The following is a 16,258-nucleotide window of genomic DNA, read 5'->3' on the forward strand; positions in this document are numbered from 1 at the left end:
CATGGTAGCAGGGTCCACTCAGCAAGTTAATGCACTACAGGTCAGTGTGCTGTAATTCACACCCTGGCTTGCTCTATACTAATTCACCATGTAGGCAAGCCCCGCTTTTACAAACATAGGCCCTGCTCCTGCAGTGTGAACTGCACCCATCTGGATCCCTGTGGGCTCTGCCCACATGCTGCTCAATGCAGGATTGGAGCCTTAGGGAGACAATGGAAGGAAGAAGCTATTTTATACCATTGCATCTAGGGAAGGAGTCCACATTTTTGAAAGGTGTTATTATTTCACAATCTATGTAGCAGGGGTGAAATCCTGGCCCCATTGAAATCAATGAGAGTTATGTTAGTGATTTCAAAGGGGCCAGGATTTCACCCCAGTTCTTGGAACACTGTGAAACTTCACATATCCAGTTGTGCATTGGCAAGACCTTTTCTCATTTCCGTGGCTATGAAACATTAACATTGCAAAAGAAAACAAGAATATTCAGAAATTTTCTATTTGCATGGTGAAATAGTCACCTTCATGAGGGATACAAGAGAGAACCATCCTTGGATCCAATGGAGAATTCTCATCCTGTTCCAACGGTTCATTTGTCATTTATTGTAAATTCTCCCAATGTGTTTGTAGTTTTATACAATTCCATAGTATCTATGTGAAGTCAGCATTTTCTGTACTACAGACCAGATTCTTTGCTACATCTGGTCAATGCAAAGTATAGCAGGGATGACACAAATGAGCCTTGCTGCAGCTCCCTGACTTTCGGACTGGTTCTGTCCCAGTCCTAGCCCTGCTGTAATTTATAGCAGCCTGGTCTGGTAAGTGCTTGAAATGTGTGTGTCGCGGGACGGGTTTAGGAGTGTTGCAGGTACAGGGTTAGTGTTAGGGGGTGGCAAACAGGGTAACCTCCTGGGGTTCCATGCCACAAGGGGCCCTGTGAAGCTGAGTTACATGCTTCAGCCTGAGCCCCGCTGCGCAGGGCTGAAGCCCAAGCCCAAGCCCCACCACCCGGGCTGAAGCTGGAGCCCGAGCCGCTGCTTGGGGCTGAAGGCTGATCCCAAGCTTAAGGTAGGGGGTAAATGTCTACACACACTGCAATTTTTAGCCCTGTGGTCCAAGCCCTGCAAGCCTGAGTCAGTTGATCAAGACTCTGAGTTGGTGCTGCAGGTTTGTTTTTTATTGCTGTGTAAATGTACCTTTGTGACCAGCTAAGACAAACCAGAGCACAGTACCATTCTGGCCACACCTTCAACACACCTCCTCGGCCAAGCCATGGAGCAGAATAGCAGCCAGTAATGCCAGCTCTACTCCAGCAGAGGATACCCCATGCTGGAGGAATTTTCACCTGAGAACTCATTTTGGCCCCTTAGTGCTGCCAGCATGGCACAAGTGGGCTAAAGAGGCTAGAGAATTTGGTCCTACACCTCCAACACTGTTTATCTCCAACACATTCTTCTGTTTCCAGTAGACATTGTCTATAAAGAAACAATGTGATATTAATGCATAAGAATGTTGACATTCTTTTTTACACAATTGCTCAGGAGTCGCATGGAAATCTTAATGGCCCCACGCTTAATGGCAGCCATCTGTTCCAGAGATAGAGGACACTTCATAGTTACCAAATCAGCTCCCCAGGGAATTAAATAAAAGGAACCAGAAGCAACCACTGAAAATATTTCTTCCCTGGTTTGACACCTGTGGCTAAGCCAAGGATACTACGCAGGTAGGTATGGCCTACACCAGGAGCATTGCTCAAAATGCAACCTTGTTGCTAACCCTACTTCAGGTCCACCAGTGTTAGTAACTCACCAGCACTCACTCACCAGAAGCCTTTCTTAAGCAGCGATCTTAGACACACATTTGGTCTAACACATAGTGCTTAAAATGCTGGCAGCAACATAGAGCCTAGTTTACACCCTGGCTTTCAGCACTGTTACTTGGTGGAGCTGAACCAGTGTTAGCAAAAATGTCCCTGTGTAGTCAAGACCAAGAGGCTTACAAATAAGAGGGGAGCAATAACTTTTTCATTAACCTTAATCAGAATTATTTTTCTTTTAACATGTTGTGTGTGTGTGAATATAATGCTCATGAAAGGTGCGGGACTGACAGTCCTGAACAACAATGAAAGCAGCGTTAAAACATTTATTCCACACATTTGTCAATGGAAGGGAGTACTCTGAGTGGGGTTTTGGCAGGTAGGCAATGCTAGATGGTGTTTCAGGTACATCTCCATCTTTTTTTCTTGCCCTTCCACACATGTACAGAAAATGTTGCCTTGGAACCAGCAACCTAAAATCGCTTCCCAACTTAACAAGGGAATGGGAGCTCAACCGCGTGACTGTGACTGGTTAAAGTTGCAGGGAGGAGTTAAAATAATAGGGTTTTTTGTTTTGTTTTGTTTTCAAGACAAGTCTGAAATTCTTTTATTTTAAATTATTGGAAAAATACAGCAAAAGTGAATACCAGGTGACTAGTTCCGAATGGATCTGAAATCAGTGCCTAGGACTTGTGTAGATAGGCATTGACAGGCCTGTTTTGCATTACCTGGCAAGTAAGTAGTCCCTCTGTGAGGGACAGAAGGCTGCGAATTTTAGATAGAAGCTGGGATGCTCGCTGCACATATGGCGAACTGAAACGGTCTTCTTCGCTGTGGAGGTTTTTCTGGATTAAATCAGAATGCATCGACTTCATATCCTGTATGGACACATTGGGGTCTGTCAGATCACAGGACAAAGGCTGCCTCCCAAATGAAAACACTAATGTGCATAACTAGTGTTACCAAAGAAAAGCTACATGCAACACAGGATTCTCACCAGCTATAGTTACCATTTATAAGGGAAGCTTCAGAGTGAAATCTGGGGACTGAACATGAGTACGTGACGCTGTGCTCTTAGTTTTTAAAATGATGCTTCGTATGGCAAATTGCCGGTACTGTTATGCTGGGTCTCACGCTTTCTCTTCTTTGGGGAAGGTTCAGGGCACCATTGCTTGCCTCTGAATTGGTATTTTAATTACTCCACTATTGTCCTTGAGGAGGGGAGCGGAGAGGGATGGACCTGGGCCCGCCCTCTTCTCCAGGTCCCAACCCAGGTTTGTCATGAACCACTTGAACTAGCAGTTCCTTCCCCTGGGCTAGTTCCCTCTCCTGCCCTTCAGCTTGTGAAGGGGCTTCTTGCCCTCCTTCTACATAAGCCAGGTGCCCCTTACCTAGAGTTTTTTTGGATTTCTCAGCCCACCACAGCACTCCTCCAAACTTTCCTTTTGGTCTCTCTTCAAAACTGGTCTCTGCTCCAACCAAACCTTCCTGCACCAACTCCCACACTGTCTGACTGAAGTGTGTGGGGGGGGTTATCACATGACTGACTGCTGGTGCTCTAATTGGCTTCAGGTGCTCTAGTTAATCTATAGCAAACCTTCCTCCCCTTGCAGGGAATAAGGCTCCCTGCTAACACTCTCCTGCTGCCCTCTGGCCATGCGGTATCACATTGTATACTTCAGGTTCTGACAAAGATTTCCTACATTGAGGGCATATTCCTGTTTACCAGAATTCCTTCCCCAGGGAAGGGACCGTGCCTTCTTTTATATTTGGAAAGTACCTAGCACACCATGGGAAGTGGAGCTTTCAGTTCCCACAGAACAAGCAGTGTGTCTCTCCTACTCAAGATACATCTGGAGATCTGTAGGTCCACCCTGCTGATCTCACACATCAACAGAAGGGTGACACATTCATGCAAAAGTCCAGTGGTTCCTCACTATTCCTGGTTCTCCCTGACTTTCTAAGTAACTGCTCCTACTAGCTCCCCACTGGATCTGTCCCCGTTCTGAGAGTTTGACAACACAGAGCTGGAGTCTGCATAAGATAGTACATGGAAATCCCGAGAGGTGGTGAGAGAGGGAAGTAGGAACATGACCCAGTCATGCCAAAACCATGTACAGAGGTTTCTGCAGTGCTGGAGGAAAAAGGTATGATGCCACATTAGCTGAATCCTCCTCCCTCTGACATAATTTGGTATGCAATTCCATTCTTTCATCTGCTCCATTGGGAGAGGCATGGGTGGATGTGGACATACCTATTTTTCCACTTTAATTTACTGTACACTTCAAATTAAAAACTGTAAAACTTATCTCCATTCTATGTAATCCAATGTTTGTGTGAGCCACTGTATAAGACATATTTCCCAGCTTAGACCCCTATCCAGCAAAGCACTTAAACATATGCGTATCTTTTAATGGCAGGAGTAGTCCCATGTACTTAAAGATAAGCACATGCTTAAGTACTTTTTTCGGATAGAAGTCTTAGTACTTAGTCCTGTTCCTGCATTTCTTACTCACTCAGAATTCCCACTGGAGTCAATGGGAGTTTTGCATAAGTAAGGAAGAAACGGACTATGTCATCTGTAGACATGAAAGTGTAACTGCTATTTCTATAATAAAGCATTCTTCTAAGAAAGGACAGCACATGTCCTAACGTACCAGAAGAAACCTCCCCAGAATGTGCATCTTCCACTCTATTTCTTCTTCTTTCTTCCTTAGTTCTTCCTTCTGTATTTCAATTTTATGTCTGACTGTTTGGATCATTTGATACTGCATCTGCTCCTAGCATGTAGACAGGGAAATTAAAGAAGAAATCAACATATGCTGATTATATCTCTGCTCAATACAAAGGCTCATTTACTCAGACCAGGGGTGGGCAAACTTTTTGGCCTGAGGACCACATCGGGGAATAGAAATTGTATGGCGGGCCAGGAATGCTCACAAAATTGGGGTTGGAGTGCGGGAGTGGGTGAGGGCTCTGGTTGAGGGTGAGGGCTGGGGATGAGGAGTTTGTGGTGTAGAAGGGTGCTCTGGGCTGAGACCAAGGGGTTCAGAGGGCAGTAGGGGGAACAGGGCTGGGGTGCAGGTTCTGGCTGGGGGTGCGGGCTCTGAGGTGGGGCTAGGGATGAGAGGCCTTCATAGTTTGAGGTGCAGGAGGGTGCTCCTGCTTGGATGAGGGGTTTGGAGAGTGGTAGGGGGATCAGGGCTGGAGCAAGATGGTTGGCGCGTGGGAGAGGCCTCAGGAGTGTGGGCTCCGAGCGGTGCTTGCTTCAGCAGCTCCCAAAGCAGTGGCAGTTCCTTCTCTGGCTCTACATGTAGTGTGGCCCCTGACCATGTTAGAGGCCAGAGCGGGGCCATGCCCGTGGTGCGGCCCCCGACCGGCACCTGGCTGGAGCAGGGCCGAGACCTATGGTGTGACCCCAACTAGCGCCCCAGCTACCAGCACCGGAGCTTAGACAAGCCTCAGACCCTCTCCCAGCGGGAGCCTGGGGCGGCTTAAATGCTCACCAGTCAGATCCGGTCCCATGGATACGTAGTTTCCCCACGCCTGATTCAGACCCATACTCCCACCTTTCTACTTGAGAAAGGGAAAAAAAAGATAGAAAAATACTAGTTTTTAGGGACCAAAATTCTCTTCCCCCTCTGCCCTGTCATAAACCGATAACTAAGGGTTAATGTTTCTTTTGCCTGTAAAGGGTTAACAATGGGAACAAACACCTCCACAGAGGACCAATCAGGAAACCGGATTTTCAAAGTCTCAGGAGGGAATTTTTGGGATGTCCTTTGTCTGTGTTCTGTTGTGCTCTCTCGGCTATGAGAGTGACTCTATCTCCAGGCTTTTCTAATCTTCTGTTTCCAAGTGTAAGTACAAAGGTAGAAAGACAATAGGCTTATATGTTTTTTTTCTATTTACAGGTGTGTAGTTGCTGGAATGTTTTAAATTGTATTTCTTTTGAATAAGGCTGTTTATTCATTTTTCTTTTAAGCAATTGACCCTGTATATTGTCACCTTGATACACAGACCATTTTTATGTTTTTCTTTCTTTTTTATATAAAGCTTTCTTTTTTTAAGACCTTGTTTGAGTTTTTCTCTGGGTAAGGCTAAGGAACGAAGGGAGGGGGAATCTCTTTGTGTTAGATTGACTAGGTTTGAATATGCATAGCCTCTGGGTGAGGGGAGAGACACTTAATCTCTCTGGGTGTGTGTTCAAGGAATTGAAGCAGGTAATCTTCCAGTGTACCAGGGCGGGAAATCTGGGGGAGGTAAAGAGGGGGAAGGAAGTGGGTTATTTCCCTTTGTTGTTGAGCACTAAGGGCATCTGAGTCTTGGGGTCCCCCAGGGAAGGTTTTGGGGAGACCAGAGTGAGACAGGCACTGATTCCTGTCTGGTGGCAGCGCTATCAGATCCAAGCTGGAAATTATGCTTGGAGGTTTCATGCTAGCATCTTAGTTTCTGAACTCTAAGGTTCAGATCTGAGTAGGAAAGCTATGACACCCCCAAACACACACATTTTGAGCACCATATTTATTTTAGTGAGGGATTTTAAATACATAATCAGTGCTCACAACCACAATATTCAGACGGTAAAAGCTGCATTTAGTAGCTATGTGTGACTTGCATTTTATGCAAGTGTGTGTGTTTGCTATGTGCGCTTCGGGTGAAATTCACCTCTGTAAACAGAGGCAGATCAAGGCCTATGCACCACTGAAGCCTTCAAAGTAGGTCTTAAATGGGGCACAGGCCTTGTGCTGAGCTTCTGTGGAGAGGTGAATTTCACCACTTCTAAAAAAGTGAAGGAAAGGCACATGGTGGTCACTGAGTGTGTAAGACAGCTGGGCTTTCTATTCTATTCTAAATGACATAGGTTATTTTACTTTTAACAGTAATACAGTACGTCAAGGATCCAAAGTGTATACTAATACCTTCACTATTTGTGACTCCCTGATTTTGTCATACTGCTCTTTCCACCTGGCAGTTTCAAGCTGGAGAAAATGATTTTGCTCTCTGTCTTTCACTATCTGTTGCTGAAGCTCTTGATTCTCTATTCTGAATGCACTGATCCGCTGTTGCATTTTCTCTGTCTCAGCCCGCTCATTTTCAGATTCTGTTTGCAAGATTTTAATCTGAGCAACCAGGTTGTTATATCTGGACTCCAACTGCTGCCTTTCTGCCAGCCTGTCATCTTTCTGTCTCTGAAGTTCTGCCTGAAGGGACAGAAGCTGTTTCTCTGCATTCTCCTTTTCTTCCCTTAGTCTGTGCAAGGCGGAAGTCGCAGTCTTGACTTCATGCTCCAATTTTTGTTTAAGATGCTGCAGCTCTTGTATTTCTTGCTCTTTTCTGCGTATAGTCTGATCCATCTGTAAGCACTGAGTCGTAGACTTGATCTTCTGCTCCATCTCTGCTTCATGCTTTTCCTGAAGGAGACTATAATTGGTTTTAAGTTTTTCCAGCTGCAGCAGAAGGGCATTTCTTTCAGCCCCAGCTTCCTCCAGATGGTCCCTGGCACTGGATAAAGCCTCCTGCACATTCTTCAAGCAGCTGTCAGTCTCAGACTTCTCCACAGAGATCTTGTCCTTTGCTTCAATTAGATCTTCGATGTTCTTCTTCAGCTTGTTTATGATGTCTATAAAATGCAGCTGCTGGACAATTTCCACCTCTAGCTGTTTAATCTTGGTCTCCAAAGAAATGTTATCATAGTAAAGATCCATGATTTGGGTCTGCTGTTTCTTTTGGTCCTGTTCTACCTTCTTCATGACCTCACCTAAATCTACACACCCGTCTTCAAGCAGCAGCTTCTCTATTTCTTTAATGTTCTTCTCCAAAAAATTATTATCATACTGAAGATCCATGATTTGGGTTTGCTGCATTTGCTGGTCCTGTTCTAATCCCTTGATGACCTCATTCAAGTCCACATCCCACTCCTGAAATTGCCATTTCTCTGGGCCAAGCTCTGAATTTTTTGTCTCATACACATTGAAGGATGCTTCATAGGGACTCAGGCAGTAGCTTCTTGTACTATGAGATGGGAGAATTCCTTTACTACCTGTGTCCCCTTGCTTGCATTCTTCTTGACCATCGAGTGACTTCTCAGAAGGATGGAATAAAGACTTGTCAGATATACATGTTTCCTGGGGGACAACCACAACCTATTGTCAACTTATTAGAAAAACAAAAGCATACATGACTTGATTGGCTGTGACTGTCTGCGTTACCTGACTAGTTCACCTGAGGATAATTTGAATGAGTTCCGTTTACTGTAAGAGAACCAATATTGTTGCAATTTTACCATTACAAACAGAAGGTCATAGCCTTCCCTCTTTAGTCAGTTCTCCTTACTCACACTGCATTTCCATTAACTTAAATGGAAGTATTACTTATCTGAGAACTGAATCAATCTGGCCCAGGCATTACAAAGCAAACCAAAACAAGATTAATAAATATAAATTTTCAAACACTTTTTATAATATTTTTTCTTTTGAAATTATTAACAGCTCATTTTTGTAATGGCAAAAAATAAAATTGCAATAAATTCAAGACACAGAATCTTTCCCAACCAGAAACAGGATGCTGTGTATTTTCCTGGATTGACAATGAATAAAAAACAGCATCTCTCTGCAATGGCACCCATGGCCACTGTGTCTGTGCAGAGCCCCAGGGAAATGAATGGGGCTCACAAGGATACCATTGAAAGTTTGGGTTCTAAATTGTGTTGAGCAACCATCTTACAACAGGAATTTAAAAAACGCAAGCTATCAGGCACAGCTATTGCACAGGATAGCATGAAAGTGGAGACAGAGAGCAGAGCATTTAAGTTGAAAGGGCAAACAAGACCACAGATAAAAAGTGACTTTCACTGATCCATGCAACAATATATATGTTGAATTTCTGTATCCCCTACATAAGGGAGATTTCACTCAGTGATGGTACAACTCAACCAAAAGAGAGATAAAGGGCCAGATTCTGCTTTCCATTCTATTGGGCAACTCCACTGACTTCAGTGGGACAGAACTGGGTATCAGTGATGCCTAACACAAGAAGGCCCTGATTTTTGATTGAGGGTTCTCAGATTCTATCATAAAACTAATAGTAAATTGGAGCAGAATTTGGCCCACATATTTTCATGCAGTTTTAAACTCGTTTAAACTAAAAATTTCTTCCCCTTGCCTATCTGTGGCTAAAAGGACAGAAGAAATATAAATAAAAGGCATCTCACAGACTCAGATAGAAGGCTGCCACCAACACTTTCCTCTTTGTTGCAACAATGTAATAAGTTGCTCTTGATATTTTCTTTCATGAGTCTATTTGATTTCATCAGAACTTGAATACATTCTATGTTTTCATCCAAAGAGACTGGAGAAATATCCTTCAAGTTCTCTGCACAGTCAACAAGTTGTTCAGTGGCTGTCTGCCAAAAGAAGGTAAGTGTTTGTAAACTGAATCCGTATGTCAGTGAAAATATGCTTTCTCATAAAATCCAGAGCTCAGTTAATTCAATAGGCATTTCTGTTGCACCCAACTTTAGTATCAAGGGGGGATTTAGAATACATCTACTCTCTTGTTAATAACATCATACATCAAGGAGGTGCACTACTCTCCCACAGAGTATGACTAGCTATACACATAATTCCACATATCATCACTAGCTATAAAAGGGAACATCGTTTTCATTAACATGCTTCCAGTTTCTTGTGGATTGCAGTTTGAAATCTTACCATATTTCCTTCATGACTGGCTGCTTTGCCAGTCAAGTTAAAGTTGTCCTCTCTGAAAAATAATTCTTCAGTAACAAAACACGGATTTTTCTTAATTAAAGAGCCTGTGGGTTGACTGAGAAAATAGGACACTTCTTTTATGGGGGATTCCTTAACAATGCATGCCAGCAATGACTCCCCCATTATCACAAATGGATCATCTTCCAAAGGTAACAATTCTTTTGCCAGTGAAACTTCCTCATTCTCAGTTTCCCATGATGCTTTTTTCATCAAGTCTTTTCCAGTAATGGAGCTTTCCTTTGACCAGTCCAGCATTTTGCTGCGTTCTGTTGATTCTCCTTTGGATAATAATTTCTTCCTAGGGAAGAATATTCTTTCATTATCTGAGGATTCCTTCCAGTCTGCTACATACAGAGAGTCCTTGTTGCTAAGGCATGTTCTTGTATCACCTAATGGTGTCAAAACTTTCTGTGAAGAGTCTTCAAAATCTGCACATAGTCAGGATGGGATTGAGTAAATACATTAGAACTGGTTCATAGAACATTAATAGAAATATCGCACTGTAACTGGGGAGAGGTATGCTGTTCTGTTTCAGGTTAGCATAACAGGTATATGATTTCCTTTCAGTTTATATGGCTTTCTGATCAGAAATAACCTAACCTGAACATGAGACAACTGCATGGACGCTCACACCAGGGATGTTGTTAGCACACCCAAATTTCAGCTCTCAGATACACGTGTACAACATCCACTGAAATCAATGTGCATGTGAGGGCAGAATTTAGACTACAAGGTTAGGGAATAGTGAATGACACAAAAGAATTAGCATGCTATGGACTGGATCCTGGCCTCTGTTGTGCTGGCATATAAAGGGAAACAGGTTATAGGGAGCCTTTTATACTGGAGCAAGCAGCAGAGCAGAATCAATCCTAATGGTCAAAGCAATACTAGGAGGTATTTATGACTAGCATGCTGGCTTGCAGGCTATGGGCCAGATCCTTAGCTGGTGTAAATCAATGTAATTCCATTGACTTCAGTGGAGCTATGATGATTTTCACCAGCTGGGGATCTGGACCTCTAGCCTCTAGAAGAGGTAATCTGCCAGCTACTGGGTGTGTGCAGCTCCTGCAGCCAGCTGAGCACATATGCTGCTGTCAGCAGCAAGTGCTAGTTGGGCGTGCATTCTGCTCCTGCTCACAGGAGTAGGCAGCAGCGTGTTTTGGCAGCCTATTCTGAGTCATCAGTGAGCCTGCATGGAATGAAGGTCTGACAAGTCAAGAACAGCTGCGAGGACCAAATTATCTCATTTAGGTGTCACTGTGGGCAAAGTGGAAGAGAATTCATTATTCACTGCAATTTACAAGTGAAATTTGTTTGTTGGTGAATTGAATATGGACCTCATGTTTCTTCTCTAGGTTATTTTCTGTCTTGTTGACATAGTTGCGTTTTTATGTAAATAAATACACCTTTGCTTAAACAGTATCTTGATTATATTCCTACTGTTTCCAGACCTCCTTGCTCCATCCTGTCTCTACTGCTTATCTCCCTTACTAACGTCACATTTGAAAGGTAGATGGTAAGTGCTTGATCTAAAACCTACTGAAATCAAAAGGAGCTTTTTATTGATATCAATAGACTCTGGACCAGGCCCAATGTGCTTTGGGGAAGGGAGTGAGTCTTTCTATACCTTCTGTGAAGGGCCACTGTAGCACACTTAGGGGACTATAAAAGAAAGACAGTTAAAGTTCTTTCTATTTCCTGATTCATTGCCAAAGAGAAACATACTGTATATCAAATTTTCCAACCCTGGCTCAAAAAGATGATCTCCTTTGTAGAGTCTGCCGCCAGAATCCCCTTTCTGCCTTGCATTCTGTATTTCATCCTGCAAACACAAAAAGGGGACTCCTTAATTATCCTCATCACTTGGATCTTCAGCTGGTAGCAAGGCCTCACTCATCACAAAAAGAGTCACTACACACAGACGATTTTTCTGTTTGTTTTCTCCAATAAGTGTGAATCACAGTCAGAGGCAGCTCTAGCTTTTTTGCCACCCCAAGCACGGCAGGCAGGCTGCCTTCGGTGGCCTGCCTGCGGGAGGTCCCCGGTCCCGCAGATTTGGCGGCTTGCCTGCGGGAAGTCCACCAGTCCTGCGGCTTTGGCGTACCCACCGCTGAATTGCCGCCGAATCTGCGGGACCGGCAGACCTCCTGCAGGCAAGACGCCGAAAGCTGCCGGACTGCCGCCCTCACAGGCGGCAGGGCGCTTGGAGTGCTGGTGCCTGGAGCCGCCGCTGGCACCCATTATTTGGCCCAGAATGGATTTTGCTTTCTCTACAGTACACCTTTAAATCACTCAAGGCTTATGCTATCTGCAGATCAAGGCACCATTTTGTGTTGTATTCTGTGCAGGGCTGGCTCCAGGGTTTTTGCCACCCCAAGCAGCGGTAAAAAACAAACAACCAGCGATCGCGGTTGGCAGCAACTCCACTGCACCGCTTTCTTCTTCAGCTGCAATTCAGCGGCAGGTCCTTCCCTCTGAGAGGGACTGAGGGACCCACTGCCGAATTGCTGCTGAAGAGCCCAAGGTGCTGCCCCTTCCCCTTGGCCGCCCCATGCACCTGCTTGCTGGGCTGGTGCCGAGAGCCGGCCCTGATCACAGTGTGTTTGCTTTTCCTAGCCAAAGATGAGCAAGTGTCATCAATCAGGGTTAGACAGAGCTTTTAGGCACCACCCTGTGTATGGAGCAGTGCATAGCTACAGTTCCTTGTTCCTGGAGGTTAGTAAAAACCTAATACTGACTGTGATCAGTAGTAGATTACAGTTCACCCCATGCCAGCTCACTTATGCCAGGTGGCATGTTGAATGGAAGTCAGGGCCGGCTCTAGGCACCAGCATTCCAAGCATGTGCTTGGGACGGCACTTCTCAAGGGGCAGCATTCCAGCCCTTTGGGGCTGGCTTTTTTCAAGGGGCGCCACTCCATTTAATTTAATTTTTTTTTTTAACTTTGGTGGTGGCACTCTGCCTTTATTTAATTTATTTATTTATTTATTTTTGCTTTGGCGGCAGCACTCTGGCTCTTTTTTTTCCTTGGGGCAGCAAAAAACCTGGAGCCAGTCCTGGTGGGGATGCAGCTGCAAGTTAGTCCTCTCAGTCTACTCCCTGCTGACCTGTATGGAGGTGGGGAAAAGTTCTGAGCGTGCAGCCCCTGCCTCCTCCCACCTCTGCTTGAAACCAACGAGACATGGGGAGGCTGCACAGAGGTGGTGGTGGTGTGGGGGTTGTCTCACAGCCCTGCACAGCCATGTAAATCAAGTCACACCACAAGAAAATAGCAGAGGAGAAATTAGAATCCTGATCTCTGAACTCCAGCCCTCTGTTCAGTCCAATAAATTACAGCTTCCCCTCTGTTTCATTGGCTATCTAGATATCAGTGGGATATCCATCAACATACTATTTGAGTTTATTTATTCTCACAACACCCCTGTGAAGTAAGGAATTGTTATCTTCCCCATTTCACAGCTAGGGAACTGAATCACAGAGATATTAAAAGCAGCAAAGAGTCCTGTGGTACCTTATAGACTAACAGACGGATTGGAGCATGAGCTTTTGTGGGTGAATACCCACTTCGTCAGATGCATGTCAAATGCATCTGACGAAGTGGGTATTCACCCACAAAAGCTCATGCTCCAATCCGTCTGTTAGTCTATAAGGTGCCACAGGACTCTTTGCTGCTTTTACAGATCCATACTAACATGGCTACCCCTCTGATACCAGAGCAAGCTAATTCCCAGTCGGTCAACTGAATCACCATGTTTACTTGCAGAGTTCCTTATTAAATATATAATGGAATAAACCTGCAAGTCTCTACTTCAAACCTATCCCAGGTGATCAGTAGTAGCTGAAACCATGTGATAGTTGATCCTAAAAGAAATGAGAGGGTGATCTCAGCTCAGCTCCTAGTTTTCCCTGGCAGCACCGGCAAAGACTGACTGGGCACAGTGAATGACCTGTACTCTCACTGCTGGTCCCCTCCAGGTCAGGGTCACCAGCATGCTGACAGGACAGCATGAGGAAGCTTACGCTGCTGCTACTCACGCTTCACTTATTTTGTTGACACATAAAGAACTTCAGCCTCCAGGACCATCAACACTTCATAAGCATTAGATTCACTTTAAGCAAAAATATATACAGAATACCTAGACTGTGAACCCTTTGGGGGTAGGGACTCCTTTTTTTGTTACTTGTCTGTACAGTGCCAAGCATAAGAGGGCCCTGATCCTGGATTGGGTTTTCTTAGATACTACAGTATAATAATAAGTAAGAATACAGTTTGTTTTCAGATAGTGCCTTTCATACTCAAGGCATTACAAATCACATTGCTCAGAACGATGTACACATGCTGATAGAACGTTAAGGCTGGAAGAAATGCTGCAGCTCTCTGCAGTGTATAGGTACTGGGCAGTAGTGCTTTAAATAGTTTGGGAGCCCTCTAGTGGGCATTCCTCTCTTCTAGTTTTGACGCCAACAGAATCCTAACAGAGCAATGGTGTATATATGGAGCTAGGTATCGTATACTTATATATTTAGTAAATACAGTTATTTGGAACCCAACTGTGTCTATTTGGTTTCCTCATATTCCTAAAGATGTGTAGAGAGCAGAGACACACCACTGTCTTAACAACAGCTCACACAAAACCATGAGAACCTGCCTTACTGGAGGAGAATATCAGTTTGGATACCAGTATGTAATTCCCCTACTCCTTTGATAAAAATATTCATGGGATATTTAATTTCCATGTGAACCAGAGACTGGCATGGGAGAATTTAGAGATATCCCAATTTAGAGATATACCAAAGTAGCTCTATGACGTACACACCTGAGAGATCTCTGAAGCTGTATTGCTGCTTTCAACATTAAGAGAATCTCGATGGGTCACCTGCAGAGAAGCATTGCTGAGGGAAATGGCATCTCCTTCACTCATTGTATTTAAAGGCTGCTGAGTAAAAGCATCGACTTCTGCTTTACTGATTACTACCAAAGTCAAAAACTTTTGATAGCCTTCATCTTTACATAGTGGATGGTGTGGAAACATCTGCAAATAAAAGATTGTAACCCTTTTAATTTCACCTAGCATAAACCACAAACAATGATAGCAAATGGCAGGTCTCCACCTTCATTTTTCTAACACCAACAAACAAACAAACAAGCAGTGATCAAACTGTCTGTGTATTGGTTATTAACAGTGTTGTGGCAGCCATGTTGGTCCCAGTATATGAGCGAGACAAGGTTGGTGAGGTTGTATCTTTTATTGGACCAACTTCTCTTGGTGAAGCTTGAAAGCTTGTCTCTTCCAACAACATAAATTGGTCCAATAAAAGATATTACTTCACCCATCTTGTCTTTTGTATTGAATATTAAGACATTATTATGACATATGTAGAGAAATGTGATCTAGTGAGGACTGAAAATTGGGAATTCCATTGGGTTCAGTTGGAGTTTTGTCAGAGTAAAGAAAGATTTTACAGTATATTATATACACCTGTATATATAACACAGAGACCACACAATCTACATAACATACTACATAATGGGTATATGAGTGTGTACTCTCTATATATCTGCATTTATAGAGTAACAATCTTTACTCAGAGAAAGCTTCAATTGAAGTCTGTGAAGTTCCTGCATCCAATATATATATTCTGCCAATTAAACTCTTCTTGAAAGTAGTGAGTAGTTATTCCTAGTAAGGGAGGGTAAAAGGACTTCTGGGAGTGATAGTTCTACTGATTTATGTAACCTATATATGAGAATTCTGTAATTCAGACCTGCCACAGCCTCCAGAATAGAAGGCCTGTGCTTGCCCATCTATCATGGTGACTGGGGTATCAGTTTAGAAATAGGGACAAGCAGAAGAGCATTTGGAGCCACAGTGGTGGTATTAGTCAGAGTCTTCTGCCATAGACAGGACTGTGCGCTCACTATGTTCACAGTGGAGAAGTAAGGGCCTGATCCAACTCTTATTACAAGATTTTCAGATCTAAGGCAGAATCCACTGATCCAGGTCTTCTACTCTGAGGAAGCCCTAGTATTTTTGATTGCATGACATAACATGACATGACAAAGTATGCTTTCAATTTAGAATAAACTGTCACAAAATAAGGATGACTTTATAAATATTTTTATTCATTTTTTTTTAAATCACCAGCGTTTAGTAGAGATGGATGAACTGGATTGAATTAAAAAGGCCCAAGATTAAATCCTGGCCTTATTGAAGTCAATGGAAGTTTTGCCTTCGGTTTCAATGGAGCCAGGATTTCATACAGTTCTTAGCTCAAACCTCTCCCTGACCCAATTTTCACGCACCTTTACACCTGCTGGTCCAGGTTGGATCAGAGGCATATAAGCCAAAATAACATAAGAAAAGGCAATTCTCATGGTATTTCTAGTAAAACTGAAAATACACTTATCAGAATTTTTATGAGTCTGATTTTTCCAAACCAAAATAGTTCAAATATTTCAGAAAAGCATCTTAACTTTGACCTCCTTAAGGTTAATAATTCATACCATAATATGGGATGCTTAGCAGTTTTTCTCTTAGAAAAAAAATTTCCTAGGGAAATACCTATCATGGCAATGATAATAACCTCCCCCCCTTTGTATTTTATGAACTATATTTAACCCAGTTTAATCTTACAGTTCTATTTGGGATTTTTTTTTATAAATGGGGGAAAT

The 16,258-nt window shown here is 43.5% G+C and overlaps 1 protein-coding gene across 1 annotated transcript in view; it reads right to left on the reverse strand.

Annotated features, from left to right (window-relative positions):
* Nucleotides 1-16,258, reverse strand: part of CAGE1 (cancer antigen 1) — a 29,127-nt gene that overhangs the window by 12,057 nt on the left and 812 nt on the right. Inside the window, exons 2-8 of the mRNA XM_075063397.1 lie at nucleotides 14,403-14,618; nucleotides 11,311-11,407; nucleotides 9,526-10,013; nucleotides 9,027-9,218; nucleotides 6,736-7,941; nucleotides 4,471-4,593; nucleotides 2,542-2,691 (exon numbers count right to left, since the gene is read on the reverse strand). Coding sequence (XP_074919498.1) covers nucleotides 2,542-2,691; nucleotides 4,471-4,593; nucleotides 6,736-7,941; nucleotides 9,027-9,218; nucleotides 9,526-10,013; nucleotides 11,311-11,407; nucleotides 14,403-14,618 — 2,472 coding nt within the window. The remainder of the gene's footprint in view (nucleotides 1-2,541; nucleotides 2,692-4,470; nucleotides 4,594-6,735; nucleotides 7,942-9,026; nucleotides 9,219-9,525; nucleotides 10,014-11,310; nucleotides 11,408-14,402; nucleotides 14,619-16,258) is intronic.

The sequence above is a fragment of the Chelonoidis abingdonii genome, chromosome 2, assembly GCF_003597395.2.
Source record: "Chelonoidis abingdonii isolate Lonesome George chromosome 2, CheloAbing_2.0, whole genome shotgun sequence".
In the NCBI taxonomy this organism is placed as follows: Eukaryota; Metazoa; Chordata; order Testudines; family Testudinidae; genus Chelonoidis; species Chelonoidis abingdonii.